The sequence below is a fragment of the Coregonus clupeaformis genome, chromosome 16 (assembly GCF_020615455.1).
Source record: "Coregonus clupeaformis isolate EN_2021a chromosome 16, ASM2061545v1, whole genome shotgun sequence".
In the NCBI taxonomy this organism is placed as follows: Eukaryota; Metazoa; Chordata; class Actinopteri; order Salmoniformes; family Salmonidae; genus Coregonus; species Coregonus clupeaformis.
Genome location: NC_059207.1, coordinates 13,929,167 through 13,947,999, shown reverse-complemented (window position 1 = coordinate 13,947,999; position 18,833 = coordinate 13,929,167). Strand labels below are relative to the sequence as shown.

At 44.9% G+C, this 18,833-nt stretch overlaps 1 protein-coding gene across 2 annotated transcripts in view; it reads left to right on the top strand.

Moving 5' to 3' along the window:
• The first annotated feature begins 1,793 nt into the window (after window positions 1-1,793).
• LOC121585228 (hyaluronan and proteoglycan link protein 1) overlaps window positions 1,794-18,833 on the top strand; it is a 29,161-nt gene continuing 12,121 nt past the window's right edge. For both annotated transcript variants that reach the window (XM_041901672.1, XM_041901671.1), the window contains exon 1: window positions 1,794-2,120. In XM_041901672.1, the coding sequence (XP_041757606.1) occupies window positions 2,021-2,120 (100 nt within the window). In that variant the 5' untranslated portion in view covers window positions 1,794-2,020. The remainder of the gene's footprint in view (window positions 2,121-18,833) is intronic.

Genomic DNA, 18,833 nt, shown 5'->3' with positions numbered 1-18,833 from the left:
ATTCATCCAGCCAAATTAATGCGTTATCCCGTTTGTGGTTCTTCACGTATAGTTTTCTCCTCTGCAGTCCCATACATATTCTCTGCTGATTACATCATTTGGGTCATGTCACGTCACATAGACACTGCAGGACATTTACATTACTGGTGCTGTTGTCATGTTGCCCTAGCTGTGAGTTTATCTCTTAAAAGGGCGGCTTTTAAACAGTCTTTCATCAGGTCTGTGTTAGGTCAATTCGCCAGGGCTGAACTTCTACACAATAAATTGGTTTTCATTGCACTGTTAGGGAGGGATCTGTTTCATGGTCAGTGATCTTTGGCTTGGACACTCACATGAAGCTCAAAGTTGATGCAAAAAAAAATAATATGTATGGAAAAGATGGAACTTGAGAGGTGATGAGTGTCCAAATCATTACAACAGAAAGCACTGATCTTATTTAAATTCATGAAATGCCAAAGTAACCGAGAACGCCAGTGTTTTGGGAACAGAAGTAATCAGTTACAGTACGTCCTTAAACGTTGATTGTATGTCCAAATATAGTTACACAATTTTTCCAATAGAACATTTTTTGCAGCATTAATCTAGTAAATCAATACTGCTGAAATCTGCTCACATCCAAGATAAACTGGTTCAATGGTACGTTTGGCTGCAGAATGGTGGCTGTGTTTCCTGGATCTATGTTTGCCCCTGAGATTTGTCTGTAAGTGTTTCCTTCACTGTGGGTGAAAAGTATCTCAATCATAGCTGTGCTAGCTAGCTAGCTTTTTCATAAGAGGAGAACACTATGTTGTGGTAAAATCCCCCAGTGATTACAGAGTCATATGTTATAGCTACTTTCTAGCCCAGAGCAGGATTGAAGTTCTCATACTGTACAAACTGCCAAACATTCTACCTGTAAATACTTTGGGATTGCTGAAACTTAAACGACCACAGCACCAGAGTCTGTTGAAAGAATAAGCATCAGGCATTAATCTATGCGATATTGCAACTCATGCACCATACATTGAATTCCCTTGCATTTTAGGTAAATCTCAACTGAATCCCACCACTACCACCAATTTAGGTCCCGTGTGGCTCAGGTTGTGGGTTCGACTCCATCACATGGAGGTCCCCACACACCCCACCACACACCCCACCACACACCCCAGGCAGGTGCAGCCTCTATTTAAGATGGTGCGTTCCCCCCTCAACCGGAAAGGTGGTCGGCATTCAGTTGCGGAGGTAAACGTTACAACAGGACTAACAGCCACAGGAAAATTACTCTAATAGCTGAGCTGCTGCTGAACATAGAAACATTACCATTGAGGGCACAGGAACCAAAGTATCACCAAAAAGCAGAAAGTAATAAAAAATTGTGTACGAAGATACAGTATTTTTGTGCTTTGAATCTGAATGGACACTGTATATAATTCTTTGTGAAGGTGTTTCTTTGTTCAGTGGACTTAAGTCATGGAGGTGTTTCTTTGGTCAGTGGACTTAAGTCCTGGAGGTGTTTCTTTGTTCAGTGGACTTAAGTTCTGGAGGTGTTTCTTTGTTCAGTGGACTAAGTCCTGGAGGTGTCACATCAACAAAGGGAACACTTTGAGGCCAATACAGTGTACCTTTTCTGCTCCTCTGGGAGGCCTGCGTGGAGGAACATAACGTTGTGGGGAGGTTGAGGAGAGCTGTTCATAAATGACGTGGCTGAGGGAAGCCTATACAGAGCTGTGTAGAGCGGGAGGGGAGGGGGAGTGGTCTCAGCCATGCTGGGATGCAATAAAAGGGACCTCATATCTGAGGAACCCAAACTCTCCAGTAGCACTACCGGTGGCTGCTGCTCCAGGGTGACTGGCACACCTCATAAAAGAAAGAAAGAAAGAAAGAAAGAAAATAAGAAAGAAAGAAAGACAGAAAACAAACCAAGAACTCTTGATTCTGATTCCTTCGTTACCTTGCTAATTAGTGTGCCTTTTCTTTTTGCCTTTTTTTTTTGCATTTCCAGTGAAGAGGCCCCTTGGTGTGAAAAAAAAAGAACGAGAAAATGATCATCCAGCTTTGCAGCGTTTTTCTTTCCCTGACCCTGGCCAGCAGTGTGTACAGTGAGACCAACAGCCCTGCTTCTCCACCAGCCTACACAGCAGGTAAGATGGAAATGTGTGTGTGTGTGTGTGTGTGTGTGTGTGTGTGTGTGTGTGTGTGTGTGTGTGTGTGTGTGTGTGTGTGTGTGTGTGTGTGTGTGTGTGTGTGTGTGTGTGTGTGTGCGTATAGGGGTGTGTCTGTAATGTCTGTGTACGTGTGCTTTGAGGCCACAGTAAAGTGGTACCATAGACTTATAACAGCAGGGTAATTGTAGTGGTTGGTAATGGAACCCTCTCTGGGGTGCCATACACAGTCTAACTCACCACTGACTTATTAACTGCTTACTGCTGGCCACCGCCTGAGAATTAATCAGCCTGTCACCCACAAGGGCTCGCTGTCCACACATCACAATCTACTGGTTTTACTCTATATATTTGGACCAAACTATTATTTTTAGAATTAAAATATAGACCAAACCCTTCTTTTTACTCTGAAAATGAGTCATTGTTTCCATTGAAGCTCAAATTGAGTTATAGGTCAGAATTGGTCAAAATTGTGTACAGATAAACTGTAGCTAATTGCTTATTATGTCTAATAAGGTTCAATCAGACCACTTGTTTGTTTGTTTTCCTTCTATTAGGAGGGAGTGAGAAGAACACTTTTCAGACTGCACCTGCTCAAGCTACATCCTTTAGTATTATTTAAAATAGCACCTGTATCCTAAATGAAATACTGTGGGATATCTTACTGCAATAGTCAAATACCACTAAGCAGTGGTGGAAAAAGTACCCAACTGCTTAAGATACCTTAATAGAAAATTACTCAACTAAAAGTGAAAGTTGCCCAGTACAATCCTACCTGAGTAAAATTCTAAAAGTATTTGGTTTTAAATATACTTAAGTATCAAAAGTAAATGTAATTGCTAAAATATACTTAAATATCAAAAGTAGAAGTAAAAGTATAAATAATTTCAAATTCCCTATCTTAAGCAAACCATACTGTACCATTTTCTAGTTTTTTTTTAAATTACGGATAGCCAGGGGCACGCTCCAACACTCAGACATCATTTACAAATGAAGCAAGTGTTTAGTGAGTCCGCCAGATCAGAGACAGTAGGGATGACCAGAGATGTTCTCTTGATAAGTGTGTGAATTAGAACATTTTCCTGTCCTGTTAAGCATTCAAAGTGTACTTTTGGGTGTCAGGGAAAATGTATGGAGTTAAAAGTACATACTTTTCTTTAGGAATGTAGTGAAGTCAAAGTAAAAGTTAAAAAGTAAAGTAAAGTACAGATACCCCAAAAAACTACTTAAGTAGTACTTTCAAGTATTTTTACCTAAGTACTTTTCACCACTGCCACTAAGAAACACATTGTTCTAGCTCAAACCAGAGTCTCAGTTTACAAAGTGAAGAGTAATATCAAATGTAATTTCTTCAGTCCTTTAGGGGATTTGAGTTCCAGCATGTGCTAGCTCTATCATGGCAGACAGAGAAATCCCGCCAACAGGAAAAATGCACTTTCTCAGAGTCTGTAGATGGCATGCTGTCCTGTCTGTGCAAAAGTTTGTTAGACTCCTGTGGCCTAATGATGTCAGAAATGTGTGTGTGTGTGTATGTGTATGTGTGTGTAGCCCCATGATGTCAGAACCTTGGCTCTGGCGGCACCCAGCCCAACTCTATACAGTAGATCTTTATTCTAACCCTATGGAAAATAAGCTTTAATGTACACTTATGCCAGGGGCGTTGCCTGCTCAACTGACTCACCCAGGCCTCTGAGCCTGTGGAAATCCTAAGCGGTACAGTACATGCATTTTGACAGGAACAGAGTTAAGATTAACAGCCACAGCAAAACGTATAGAGCTGAACTCTGGCCAAATGACTCTCCTTTTCCCACTGAGGTAATGGTCTGTTAACTCTGGGGATTTCTGGGGCTAGTGCTTGGACAGGGCTGGGGATTGGACAGGGCTGGGGCTGGGACAGGGCTTGGGATTGGGCTGGGGCTTTCTGGGGCTGGGGTTTGGATAGGGCTGGGGCTTGGACAGGGCTGGGGCTTGGACTTAGGTAGGGTTTGGCTGGAACTGGGGCTTGGCCTTGGACTCAGGCAGGGTTGGGCTGGGGGTGAGGCTGTGGCTTTGACATAGTTGGTGCCTGGGAGGGGGATTGGGCTAGTTTGGGAGGGGGTTGGGGCTGTGTCAGGAGGGGGCTGTGATGTTGGTACAGCAAGTGAAGTTTGAAGTGAAAGTTTAAAGTAACTGTCCAGTTTTTCCACATTTCTAAATTATATGAGTGAAAATATTTCCTTCCCCAAAATGGTAATTAAGTATGTTAAAAAGCAGATTTTCTGTGTTGTAATGGTGTGGGCGTACCCCAACAACAGAATGGTGTGGACGTATACCGGTCATATAATATTGGGAGTAGACCGCTGATTGTCCAGCTCAGCCAATGAGGCAGGAAGACATCATTCTCTATGAGGAAATAGCAAGCATTTTTGAAACGGTCTGTTTGAGATACAAGTTTGAGGTGTTTTTTAATAAATGTTTTATTTATGCTTTGGCCACAAATACCAGTATAGGATGAGTCAATAATATTATTTGGGTATGAGTTAAGAGAATATTTAAAAGTGAGATTTTTACTGAACTGTTACTTTAAGAGAGTTCTGATTTAGAAGATGATGGCAACAGCCAAGAAGTCAGACAAAGTTAATAACACAAGGTTAGGATAACATTATGAAGTGCCTGTCGACTCTGAACATATATGTCACATGGCAACGTTGGACCATTATGATGTTACTGTCAATTTATTACCCTACATTGCTACTTTCTCAAAGACACAGCGGTTTTAAATCACTCAGTACTATAACCTTTTATGGAGTGAGAGAGAATTGTATATGATGGTAAAATGGCAGTAGGTCTTGGCTACTACGATGCTTTTTATTGCCATGTGGTAATTGACTTATTCTCTCCTCTTTTTCATTTAACCCCCAACCTTAAGAAAACACTTAGGTCTAAGGGCCCAGGGCTGTGTTTCTACTAAGCTAACATATGGATGGTCATACCAAGGATAATTTAGCTATTTTATTTAAAAAATGTTGCATACCGCCCCAACAGATCCACAGATGACACAATATATTTTGCACTTCACACTACCCTCTCCCATCTGGACAAGAGGGGAAATAACTATGTGAGAATACTGTTCATAGACTACAGCTCAGTGTTCAACACCATAGTCCCCTCCAAGCTCATCACCAAGCTATGGACCCTGGGACTGAACCCTTCCCTCTGCAACTGGATCCTGGACTTCCTGACAGGCCGGCCCCAGGTGGTGAGGTTAGGTAACAACACCTTCGCTACGCTGACCCTCACACGGAGCCCCTCAGAGGTGTGTGCTTAGTCCCCTCCTGTACTCCCTGTTCACCCACAACAGTGTGGCACAACTCCAACACCAACATCAAGTTTGCTGATAACACAACGTTGATAGGCCTGATCACTGATGGCGATGAGTCAGCCTACAGGGAGGAGGTCAGAGACTTAGCAGTGTGGTGCCAGGACAACAACCTCTCCCTCAATGTCAGTAAGACCAAGGAGCTGATCGTGGACTATATGAAAAAGAAGCCTCCCGAGTGGCGCAGCGGTCTAAGGAACTGCAGTGCTTGAGGCGTCACCATAGATCCGGATTCGATCCCGGGCTGTGTCGCGACCGGGAGACCCATGTGGCTACGCACAATTTGCCCAGCGTCGTCTGGGTCAGGGGAGGGTTTGGCCAGCCTTGTCCCATCGCGCTCTAACGACTCCTGTGGCGGGCCGGGCGTATGCACGCTGACACGGTTGCCAGTTGTACTGTGTTTCCTCCTACACATTGGTGCGGCTGGCTTCCGGGTTAAGCGAGCAGTGTGTCAAGAAGCAGTGCATCTTGGCAGGTTCGTGTTTTGTAGGACGCATGGCTCTCGACCTTCGCCTCTCCCGTGTCCGTACGGGAGTTGCAGCGATGGGACAAGACTGAAACTACCAACTGGATATCACGAAATTGGGGGGGGGAATGAAAAAAGAGAGCACCTCGTACCTCTTCACATTGATCTGGTATTGGTACTCCCTGTATATACAGTTGAAGTCAGAAGTTTACATGCACTTAGGTTGGAGTCATTAAAACTATTTGTTCAACCACTCCACACATTTCTTGTTAACAAACTATAGTTTTGGCAAGTCGGTTAGGACATCTACTTCGTGCATGACACATGTAATTTTTCCAACAATTGTTTACAGACAGATTATTTCACTTATAATTCACTGTATCACAATTCCAGTGGGTCAGAAGTTTACATACACTAAGTTGACTGTGCCTTTAAACAGCTTGGAAAATTCCAGAAAATGATGTCATGGCTTTAGAAGCTTCTGATAGGCTAATTGACATCATTTGAGTCAAGTGGATGTGTACCTGTGGATGTATTTCAAGGCCTACCTTCAAACTCAGTGCCTCTTTGCTTGATATCATGGGAAAATCAAAAGAAATCAGCCAAGACCTCAGAAAAAAAAATGTTGACCTCCACAAGTCTGGTTCATCCTTGGGAGCAATTTCCAAACGCCTGAAGGTACCACGTTCATCTGTACAAACAATAGTATGCATGTATAAACACCATGGGACCACGCAGCTGTCATACCGCTCAGGAAGGAGATGCGTTCTGTCTCCTAGACATGAACGTACTTTGGTGCGAAAAGTGCAAATCAATCCCAGAACAACAGCAAAGGACCATGTGAAGATGCTGGAGGAAACAGGTACAAATGTATCTATATCCACAGTAAAACGAGTCCTATATCGACATAACCTGAAAGGCCGCTCAGCAAGGAAGAAGCCACTGCTCCAAAACCGCCATAAAAAAGCCAGACTGCAGTTTGCAACTGCACATGGGGACAAAGATCGTACTTTTTGGAGAAATGTCCTCTGGTCTGATGAAACAAAAATAGAACTGTTTGGCCATAATGACCATCGTTATGTTTGGAGGAAAAAGGGGGAAACTTGCAAGCCGAAGAACACCATCCCAACCGTGAAGCACGGGGGTGGCAGCATCATGCTGTTGGGGTGCTTTGCTGTAGGAGGGACTGGTGCACTTCACAAAATAGATGGCATCATAAGGAAGGAAAATTATGTGGATATATTGAAGCAACATCTCAAGACATTAGTCATGAAGGTAAAGCTTGGTCGCAAATGGGTCTTCCAAATGGACAATGACCCCAAGCATACTTCCAAAGTTGTGGCAAAATGGCTTAAGGACAACAAAGTCAACGTATTGGAGTGACCATCTCAAAGCCCTGACCTCAATCCTATAGAACATTTGTGGGCAGAACTGAAAAAGCCTGACTCAGTTACACCAGCTCTTTCAGGAGGAATGGGCCAAAATTCACCCAACTTATTGTGGGAAGCTTGTGGAAGGCTACCCGAAACATTTGACCCAAGTTAAACAATTTAAAGGCAATGCTATCAAATTCTAATTGAGTGTATGTACACTTCTGACCCACTGGGAATGTGATGAAAGAAATAAAAGCTGAAAGAAATAATTATCTCTACTATTATTATGACATTTCACATTCTTAAAATAAAGTGGTGATCCTAACTTACCTAAGACAGGGATTTTTTACTAGGATTAAATGTCAGGAATTGTGAAAAACTGAGTTTAAATGTATTTGGCTAAGGTGTATGTAAACTTCCGACTTCAACTGTAGCTCCATTCGTGTGTATTTTATTTTATTCCTCTTGTGTTAGTTACAATTATTATTTATTTATTTTTACTCAACATGGAAAAGTTTGTAAGCAAGCATTTCACTGTAAAGTCTACACCAGTTGTATTCGGCGCATGTGATAAATACAATTTCATTTGATTTGAATAACAGATTCATACATGGAAAAACTGATATTCCAAAAATAAATCAAAGGGAGGTATGTTTTGAAGTGTCTGTCCTATATCTGAGTGATATAAGAAAGATCAGGATAAAAAAAAAGAAAAATGGTGGAATAATCCGTATACCTTTGATGTGGAAATGCCCCATTCACTTCATTAACTTCCCCATCCACTTCAGCCTAACAAAATATGTGGGGGGTAAATGGTTGGTAATGGTTTAATGAACGGTTTGTATACGTTACATTTACATTTTAGTCATTTAGCAGACCAATATCACAAGCGACTTAAAGGAGCAATAAAGGTTAAGTGCCTTGCACAAGTGTATATTGAAAGATTTTCACCTAGTCGGCTCGAGGATTCGAACAAGCAACGTTTCGGTTACTGGCCCAATGCTCTTAACTGCTAGGCTACCTGCCAACCCCATAGAAATAACCTTGTATAAATAAGCTAAGGTTTGATATACACAGAGTGGACAAAATATTAGGAACATCTTCCTGATATTGAGTTGCGCCCCCTTTTGCCCTCAGAACAGCCTCAATTCGTCGGGCATGGACTCTACAAGGTGTCAAAAGTGTTCCACAGGGATGCTGGCGTCATGCACACCTAGTGATTTTGATGAGGAGCGATTGTGTCATTTGGGCTTTCACTTTCCAATCAAACTTCAGTCAACGGCTTCCCAAGTCCAAAATGTATGAGGCAGAGAGAAGCCGTGAGTCATAACCCAGTGACAGAGGAGGAGCTCATCCAAATATATGTTAAATACTGGGCTTTTAAAAACAAAACACTCCATACCCCATTGTTTTCATTAGTTGGTACCCTTTGGCGTGAGTTTGGTGGGTAATGAGGAAAGAGCGAAGGAAAGAGCGGTTGGAGTTAGGGCTATAGGGGGAGATCAAATGTGTCAGGCAGCACCACCTCTGTTCATTAAATCTGTCTGCAAGATAGCTTGCGACTGATAATGTATAGGACATGCTAGTCAATCCAGCCACGCGTCGACTATGTGCTCTGTGCGCATGTGAGAATTGGATTCTGGGATTTAGAGAGGTTGGGGTGAGAAACAGGGGTGGGGGGAGAGATGATTGGACCGGGAGGCAGTTAACCTGGAGAGCCTGGTAGTAATTCCTGCATCCATGTAGAGAAGTATTTTTCCCGTTGAAGAGCCAGCGGAACCGTTTTCCAGTCATGGCTTTGGTGTGGCTCAAGGAGCCTGCGGTTATACGACTCTCTGAGTGAGCCTCCGCCAGACAGATGCGGAACAGAACCCGAGAGAGATACAAAAGAGGAAGAGAAATAGAGAAAGAGACAGATGTAGAGAGATTTAGAGCAAATTAAAGAGGCACCAGGAGACAGTCAGGCACAGAAGGAGAGGGAGGAAGGGATACTGGCTAGGATGCCACTGGGGACACCAGTTAGTACTGACATCATTTGATCTATGACTCAAAAGGGGACTTGTTTTTTTACCAAATGCTGCTGATTATTTCTCCAGGCATATTCTGCTCTAAGGGATGGGGATGTGAAAAGTCTGCTTTGCATCAAATCAACGTTTTTTGGTCGTGTACACAGTTTTGCAGATGTTATCGCAGGTGCAGTGAAGTGCTTATGTTTCTAGCTCCAACAATGCAGCAATATCTAGCAATACAATAACAATACACACATAATAAGAAAGTTAATCCAAATAGAAGACAAGAAATGAAGACCTATCAGAACAAGCAATACACAGGAGGTTGATGGCACCTTAATTGGGGAGGATGGGCTCGTGGTAATGGCTGGAGCAGAATGTGGAATGGTAGCAAATACATCAAACACATTCCATTCGCTCCATTCCAGCCATTATTATGAGCTGTCCTCCCCTCAGCAGCCTCCACTGGAGCAATATCAGAACGAGCAATGTCAGCAGAGGCATGATGCCCATAGATTTGTCCTGTTTAAAAAATATATGCAGTATATACACCGAGTGTACAAAACATTCAGGACACCATGACATAGATTGACCAGGTGAATCCAGGTGAAAGCTATGATCCCTTATTGATGTCACTTGTTAAATCCAATTCAATCAGTGTAGATAAAGGGGAGGAGAAAGGTTAAAGAAGGATTTTTAAGTCTTGAGACAATTGAGACATGGATTTTGTGTGTGCCATTCAGAGGATGAATTGGCAATAGAAAAAAATGGAAGTGCCTTTGAACGAGGTATGGTAGTGGGTGCCAGGCACACGGGTTTGTGTCAAGAACTGCAACTCTGCTCGGTTTTTCACGCTCAACAGTTTTCTGTGTATATCAAAAATGGTCCACCACCCAAAAGACATCCAGCCAACTTGACACAACTGTGGGAAGTATTGGAGTCAACATGGGCCAGCATCCCTGTGGAACGCTTTCAATACCTTGTAGAGTCTATGCCCCGACAAATTGAGGCTGTTTTGAGGGCAAAAGGGGGATGGGGGGGGGGGTGCAACTCAATATTAGGAAGGTGTTCCTAATGTTTGGTGTACTTAGTGTATATCTGGGGAAGGGTATAACACAATTTCTAGAGTGTTGAACGTTTCGAAGAGCACAGTGGTCTCCATCATTGCGAAATTGAAAAAATATGGAACTACCCAGACTCTGCCTAGAGCTGGCCGTCCGACCAAACTGAGCAACCGAGCAAAAAGGAACTTGGTCAGGGACCAAGAACCCAATCACCACTCTGACAAAACTACAGAGTTCCTTGGCTGAGATGGGAGAACCTGCCAGAACAACAACAGTCTCTACAACACTTCACCAATCTGGGCTTTATGGGAGAGAGGCCAGACAGAAGGCACTCCTGAGAAAAATGTAACTCCTTGGCCTGAATGCAAAGCACTATGTCTGGAGAAAACCAGGCACAGCTCATCACCGTCTAACACCATCAGTACCGGTGGTGGCAACATCATGGTGGTGGCAACATCATGCTATGGGATGCTTTTGAGCAGCAGGGACTGGGAGACTGGTAAGGATAGAGGGAACAATTAATGGAGCCAAATACAGGCAAATCAATGATGAGAACCTGATTCAGAGTGCAAATGACCTTAAACTGGGGTGAAGATTTATGTTCCAACAGGACAATGACCCCAAGCGTACAGCCAAAGCAACGCTGGAATGGCTTTAGAACAAGAATGTGAAAGTCCTTGAGTGGCCCAGCTAAAGCCCAGACTTGAATCCCATTGAAAATCTCCCCATCTAATTGAACAAAGCTTGAGACAATCTGCAAGGAAGAATGGGAGAAAATCCCCAAATCCAGATGTGCAAAGCTGATACAGACATACCCAAGATGATTCAAAGCTGTAATCGCCGCCAAAGGTGCTTCGACAAAATATTGACTCAGGGGCGTGAATACTTATGTAAATTAGATATTTATGTATTTCATTTTCAATACATTTGCAAAAATGTCTAAAAACATGTTTTCACTTTGTCATAATAGGGTATTGTGTTCAGATGTGTAACAACAAATCTATTTAATATATTTTGAATTCAGGCTGTAACACAACAAAATGTGGAATAAGTCAAAAGGTATGCATACTTTCTGAAGGCACCGCAGCTAGGAAACATTTCAGGCTATCAATCAGGTTAGAGTAGCTAGCTTGTCTAACTATCTTAGCCGGCAGGCCTGCTGGCTGGTAGTGGTTGGTAGTATTTAGAATAGCAAGCAATAACTAAATTTACAGACTTAGACTCACATTCCATTCAATCTTTTACCCAGATTTGAGCAGAGACGCAGAGAAGCATATTTCATCTGCATGCTTTCCAGCCGAAACAGTTTAGAAGAGTTTGTGCATATTGTGATGTCACGAGAGGCTGTGTCCTGGAGGGACGTTACATCCCCCTGAGGTGGCTGCAAACCCAGACAGCTATGGCTCCATCTGCTGGTATGGTCGGGAACTCCACCCCTCTATGGCCAATCTTCCCACGCAGCTGAAACAAATGAGGAGCTGATGAGCTGAAGGTTTGGGAAGTGAAGAGACACAGTCTCCAACCTGGGCTCTCTGGAGGACAAGAGTGCTGCACGTCCACTTCCATGAGGAATATAAGGATTTGGAGATACTTACCTTTGGGAAATACTCACCTTTGGATATATGCACCTGTGGAAATACGTGTGGGACATTTGGAAGGACGTTTTGCTGGGTTGGCCACTAGCTGCAACGTGGAATACAGTAAGACTGGGGAAAAGTTATTTGAGCGAGGGAGAGTTATGATTTTGGATGTGGAAGAGACATCCCTGAACTGTTAACCCTTAAAGAGCCACCAGAGAACAGAATTGTGTTATACTTTCGTTAGTTTCCCAAGACCTTTAATAAAATCCTTGTTTTGGTTGAACCTGGTCTCCTTGCACTACTTGAGCAATCCCGCTGAAAGCTGTGTAGCCTCTCGTGACATCACAGATGGTGGAGAATACAGGCACGCTCAAGCGTTAATAGTGCATGTCAGAGGAGGATACCGAAGGTTTGATCACCCAGTTTTTCCAAGTTGGCCGTAGGCTCCCCGCCGACTGAAATGGAGGACATATTGAAAGCCCTTGTTGCTGGCCAGCAAGCCCAGATGCAAGCAAACATGGCTCTCTTGGAGGAGCAAAAGAAAGCCAACCTTCTGAAGGCAGAGGAATTGCAGTTGCAGAGACAGAGGGTGGTCCAAAATACCCGCCCAATAAAGGCAAGTGACTTTATATCTAAGATGGGAGCTACCGATGACATTGAGGCATACCTGCATGCATTTGAGGCCACGGCCACTAGGGAAGCCTGGCCCAAGCAACAGTGGGTTGGTCTGTTAGCCCCCTTCCTAACCGGGGAAGCGCTGAATGCTGTCCGGGACCTGGGCCCCTGACCAGGTTACTGACTATGATGCCCTGAAGTCTGAGATCCTCAGCAGATATGGACTCACAAGGTTTGGTATGGCCCAGCGCTTTCACAGTTGGACCTTCCAACCAGACCAACCTCCTCGGGCGCAGATGCATGAACTTGTCCGAATCGCAAGGAAATGGCTGGATCCGCAGAGGAATACAGCAGCGGCGGTGGTGGAGGCCGTTGTGGTGGATCGTTACCTACGCGCCCTGCCTTATGAGGCAAAACGGTTCATCAGTCAACAGGCCTTGACCACGGCTGATCTGACCGTGGAAGCTGTGGAAAAGTATCAGGCCACAGCGGAGATGCTGAATGCTTCCCGAAAAGACCCCAGGAGTGCGGCCCCACCACAAATGGGAAGAACCCGTCCAAAGGACCCCCAAGGTCTCGAACCCAGCCACGTCAGGACTTATCCCGGCTCCAGGGGGAGCCAGAAACCAGGCGGGTCCAAGAAGAGTACACCAGGAGGGGGAAACTCGACAGTGTTACCGGTGTGGGGAGATGGGACATATCTCCTGGCAGTGTGGGAAACCAGCCGATGAACCTATGCCCACTGCGGAGTCCTCCAGCTCAGCACCCACACACCGTTTTGCCTCGCTCTTGGGAGTCGTAGATGGCGGCCCAGATCGACCCCCCACCTGCCCGGTAACTGTGAATCACCATGATGTGGAGGCCTTACTGGATTCTGGTAGCCGGGCCACCCTGGTGCGTAAGGATTTGGTGGGCCCAACGTGTCTGACCCCCGGGAAAGTCCTCCCAGTTTCCTGTGTCCATGGGGACACCAGAGAATACCCCATTACTGAACTTACAATGACCAGCACACGGGGAACCATACACACGACGGCGGGGTGGTTGATTCCCTCCCCCGTCCCTGTCCTAATTGGACGAGACTGCCCAGCCTTTTACCCACTCTGGAGAGAGTCTCAGGAGAGGATAACCCGAGTACCTCGGAAACGGAGAGGCAAGACTCATCCTGGGAAGGCTCCGGTGCAATCCTCCGAGTTACTCACTCCCGCCCGGGCTCTGATAGGGATGGCAGGTGCCCAGACCGACACAGAGACGGAGCTACAGAATCTGGACAAAGAACTGTCTGGTCTGAAGGGGACCGCTGAGAGGTATCGTTTGTTAAAGCAACAGTTAGACATGAAGACAGAAGAGTTAGATATCCTCCAGGCTAAACTCCAACAGAGCTCCTTCCCTAAGCAACAGGAGGAGCTGGAGAGGCTGCGCAGGACCATCGAGGAGTGTGAGGAGACCCTGCGCAGTAGTAAGGAGGTCCAGAAGAAGGCAGAGGAGAAGTACAAGGTGTTGGAGAACAAGATGAAGAATGCGGAGGCAGAGAGAGAGAAGGAACTGAAAGCTGCTCAACAGAAGCTAAACTCTGCTAAAACCAAGGCTGATGCGTTCAGTAAGAAACTCAAGGAGAGACAACAGGAGGCGGAGTCCCTGGTCCTAGAGTTGGAGGAGTTGAAGAGAGAGCAGTCTGGCAAGCACCACGGCAATGCGGACGCCCTCTCCCGGCGTGATGCCTTCTTCGCTGCCTTTACCCGACGAGGACGTCGGTCCCGAGGAGGGGGATGTGTGATGTCACGAGAGGCTGTGTCCTGGAGGGACGTTACATCCCCCTGAGGTGGCTGCAAACCCAGACAGCTATGGCTCCATCTGCTGGTATGGTCGGGGAACTCCACCCCTCTATGGCCAATCTTCCCACGCAGCTGAAACAAATGAGGAGCTGATGAGCTGAAGGTTTGGGAAGTGAAGAGACACAGTCTCCAACCTGGGCTCTCTGGAGGACAAGAGTGCTGCACGTCCACTTCCATGAGGAATATAAGGATTTGGAGATACTTACCTTTGGGAAATACTCACCTTTGGATATATGCACCTGTGGAAATACGTGTGGGACATTTGGAAGGACGTTTTGCTGGGTTGGCCACTAGCTGCAACGTGGAATACAGTAAGACTGGGGAAAAGTTATTTGAGCGAGGAGAGTTATGATTTTGGATGTGGAAGAGACATCCCTGAACTGTTAACCCTTAAAGAGCCACCAGAGAACAGAATTGTGTTATACTTTCGTTAGTTTCCCAAGACCTTTAATAAAATCCTTGTTTTGGTTGAACCTGGTCTCCTTGCACTACTTGAGCAATCCCGCTGAAAGCTGTGTAGCCTCTCGTGACATCACAATATATTATGATGACATTTTGTGACGTTTTTGTTCGTTTATGACTTCGGTGAGGGTTTTTTAGGCTGTTCGGGCACACAACATTTTCTGGAGACAAGCCTAAATCGGTGATTGGTCAACAGTAGTGATTCTTCAATAAAGTAGTTGTTGTCATTCACCTAGAGACAATTCGTTTTCATGCACATTTTTTTATTGAGAAATACTTCACCAAACATCTTAGTTAGATGTAAAATTGCGTGACTAAGATCTCCTCGACAAAAAACGTAAAAATGAATGACAGATATGTCTTTGATTAATTCAGATTATTTTGGGGTCATTGTCCTGTTGGAACATAAATCTTCACCCCAGTTTAAGGTCATTTGCACTCTGAATCAGGTTCTCATCATTGATTTGCCTGTATTTGGCTCCATTAATTGTTCCCTCTATCCTTACAGCGTCTCAAAATGGACAAACAGTACTTTTGCCTTTTATTTTTATTTTATTCAAGCGAAGGTCTTTTAAGGGAGTATGCAAGCACACTAGATGAGTTCGGCTAGGCGGTAGCCGAACTGAAGCATGCTGACACCTTTATGGTCGGGGGGTCTAGCCATCCTTGCGTACTTTGTGCCCCCTCAGACTTTTGGGGTGAATGATGCCCCTGAATGTCAGAGTCCGGAATATACAGTGCCTTCAGAAAGTATTCGGACCCCTTGACTTTTTCCACATTTTGTTACGTTACAGCCTTGTTTTTTCCCCCTCATCAATCTCCACACAATACCCCATAGTGACAAAACAAAAGCAGGTTTTTATAAATTTTTCACAGTCCCTGCCGCTGAAAAACATCCCCACAGCATGATGTTGCCAACACCATGCTTCACCGTAGGGATGGTGCCAGGTTTCATCCAGAAGTGACGCTTGGCATTCAGGCCAAAGATTTCAATCTTGGTTTCATCAGACCAGAGAATCTTGTTTCTCATGGTCTGAGAGTCTTTTGGTGCCTTTTGGCAAACTCCAAGCGGGCTGTCATGTGCCTTTTACTGAAGAGTGGCTTCCGTCTGGCCACTCTACCATAAAGGCCTGATTGGTGGAGTGCTGCAGAGATGGTTGTCCTTCTGGAAGGTTCTCCCATCTCCACAGAGGATCTCTAGAGCTCTTTCAGAGTGATCCTCGGGTTCTTGGTCACCTCCCTGACCAAGGCCCTTCTCCCTCTGATTGCTCAGTTTGGCAGGGCATCCAGCTCTATGAAGAGTCTTGGTGGTTCCAAACTTCTTCCATTTAAGAATGATGGAGGCCACTGTGTTCTTGGGGACCTTCAATGCTGCAGAATTTTTTCCATAGATCTGTGCCTCAACACAATCCTGTCTCGGAGCTCTATTTCAGTTTTTTGTTTTTAATACATTTGCAAAAATGTCTTAAAGCCTGTTTTTGCTTTGTCATTATGGGGTATTGTCTGTAGATTGCTGAGAACTTCTATTTGTTTAATGCATTTTAGAATAAGGCTTTAACTTAACAAAATGTGGGGAAAAGTAAAGGGGTCTGAATACTTTCCGAAGGCACTGTAAATGTATATGTATGTGAATAGTTTATATAGACAGTATATGAATAGAATAGAAAAGGTGTGTACAGCAATAGTTATATAGGATGAGGCATGACTAGAATACAATGTATACATATAAAGTGGGTATAACAGTACAGTAGATGCTTATTTTACACGTTTCTATAGTTTATTAAATTACAGTATGTCGGCATTGTGTTATTTATACACTTTAATTTACTAAATCATGTACACTACATGGCCAAAAGTAGGTGGACACCCCTTCAAATGAGTGGGTTTGGCTATTTCAGCCACATCCGTTGCTGACAGGTGTATAAAATCGAGCACACAGCCATGCAATCTCCTTAGACAAACATTGGCAGTAGAATGGCCCGTACTGAAGAGCTCAGTGACTTTCAACATGGCACCGTCATAGGATGCCACCTGCTAGAGCTGCCCCAGTCAACTGTAATTGCTGTTATTGTGAAGTGGAAACGTCTAGGAGCAACAACTGCTCAGCTGCGAAGTGGTAGGCCACACAAGCTCACAGAACGGACCACCGAGTGCTGAAGCGCGTAACGTGTAAAAATAGTTTGTCCTCAGTTGCAACACTCACTACTAAGTTCCAAACTGCCTCTGGAAGCGATGTCAGCACAATAACTGTTAGTCGGGAGCTTCATGAAATGGGTTTCCATGGCCGAGCAGCCGCACACAAGCCTAAGATCACTATGCACAATGCCAAGCGACAGCTGGAGTGGTGTAAAGCTCGCTGCCATTGGACTCAGGAGCAGTGGAAACATGTTCTCTGGAGTGATGAATAACACTTCACCGTCTGGCAGTCCGAGGGACAAATCTGGGTTTGGCGTATGCCAGGAGAACGCTACCTGCCCAAATGCATAGTGCCAACTGTAAAGTGGTGGAGGAGGAATAATGTTCTGGGGCTGTTTTTCATGGTTTGGGCTAGGCCCCATTGTTACAGTGAAGGGAAATCTTAACGCTACAGCATACAATGACATTCTAGACCATTCTGTGCTTCCAACTTTGTGGCAACAGTTTGGGGAAGGACCTTTCCTGTTTCAACATGACAATGCCCCCATGCACAAAGCAAGGTCCATACAGAAATGGTTTGTCGGGATTGTTGTGGAAGAACAACATCAGTGCCCGACCTCACTAATGCTCTTGTGGCTGAATGGAAGCAAGTCCCTGCAGCAATGTTCCAACATCTAGTGGAAAGCCTTCCAAGAAGAGTGGAGGCTGTTATAACAGCAAAGGGGGGGGACCACCCCATTTTAATGCCCATGATTTGGCCTGGTTAGGAGGGAGGCCGGGAAGAAGGGAGGGAGGGAGGGAGGTGAGGGAGGGAGGGAGGGAGGTGAGGGAGGGAATGATGACGGCCATAACGTGAGGGAAAACTTGTCTGTTTGCAAACCGAATAGTTGTCACCTTTTTTTTGTAAAGTGATGAATGAAGGACTTTGTTTCCTGCCCTGGCGGGATGGCCAACTTATTTTTTACACAAGTCAGCTGGGCCGGATGAAAGATAAACATTTAATCTCGGGGGTTAATGCGGAATAACTGCCAGAGCTGGCGGTGGTATACAGTTTGGTGAAAGCCAGATGCTGATGATTCGCTCCAGAGGCGGGAGACTGGCTGGTGCCCCAAAGCAGAATCTAATCAGGACTGGAGGCCCACTTTGATGATGGAGCTTACTGGCCCCTACAGAAAGGAGTGTGTGTGTGTGTGTGTGTGTGTGTGTGTGTGTGTGTGTGTGTGTGTGTGTGTGTGTGTGTGTGTGTGTGTGTGTGTGTGTGTGTGTGTGTGTGTGTGAATGTGAATGTGTTTCATAACACACAGACACCATAAATTATTTAAATAATACGTCTACAGTATATAGTGTGACCCAATTGTGTAACAAGCAATATGTTACCTACTGTAAGACCCAGAGAGTGCTAAGGAATCTTTGGTGGCAGTCAGTTTCACTCCTGCACTGGTACACCCCTACCACAAGACACTATACAGATAAGCTTATACAGTAAAGTCCATGTAAACTGCCCCCCTTCCCCCACCCAACCACTAGTGCCAGGAACATGGCAAATTGCTCTGCAAATTGTTGCAAGGGTGACAGAGCCATGCCACAAACTCCAAGCCACAGTCATTATGGGTTTTAAAAAGTGGAAAATTATAGCGTGTTTATAGGCAATGTTGAGAGGGCCATTTTTCAGAGATCCTTTAATATTTGATTGCTTGCCAACCAACCACATGCAATTCTTGTGGACTATCTTTATTCTGGTACACTGGAATGTCCTCGCACGTCAATCATTAAAACGTATGCACAAACCCATTACTC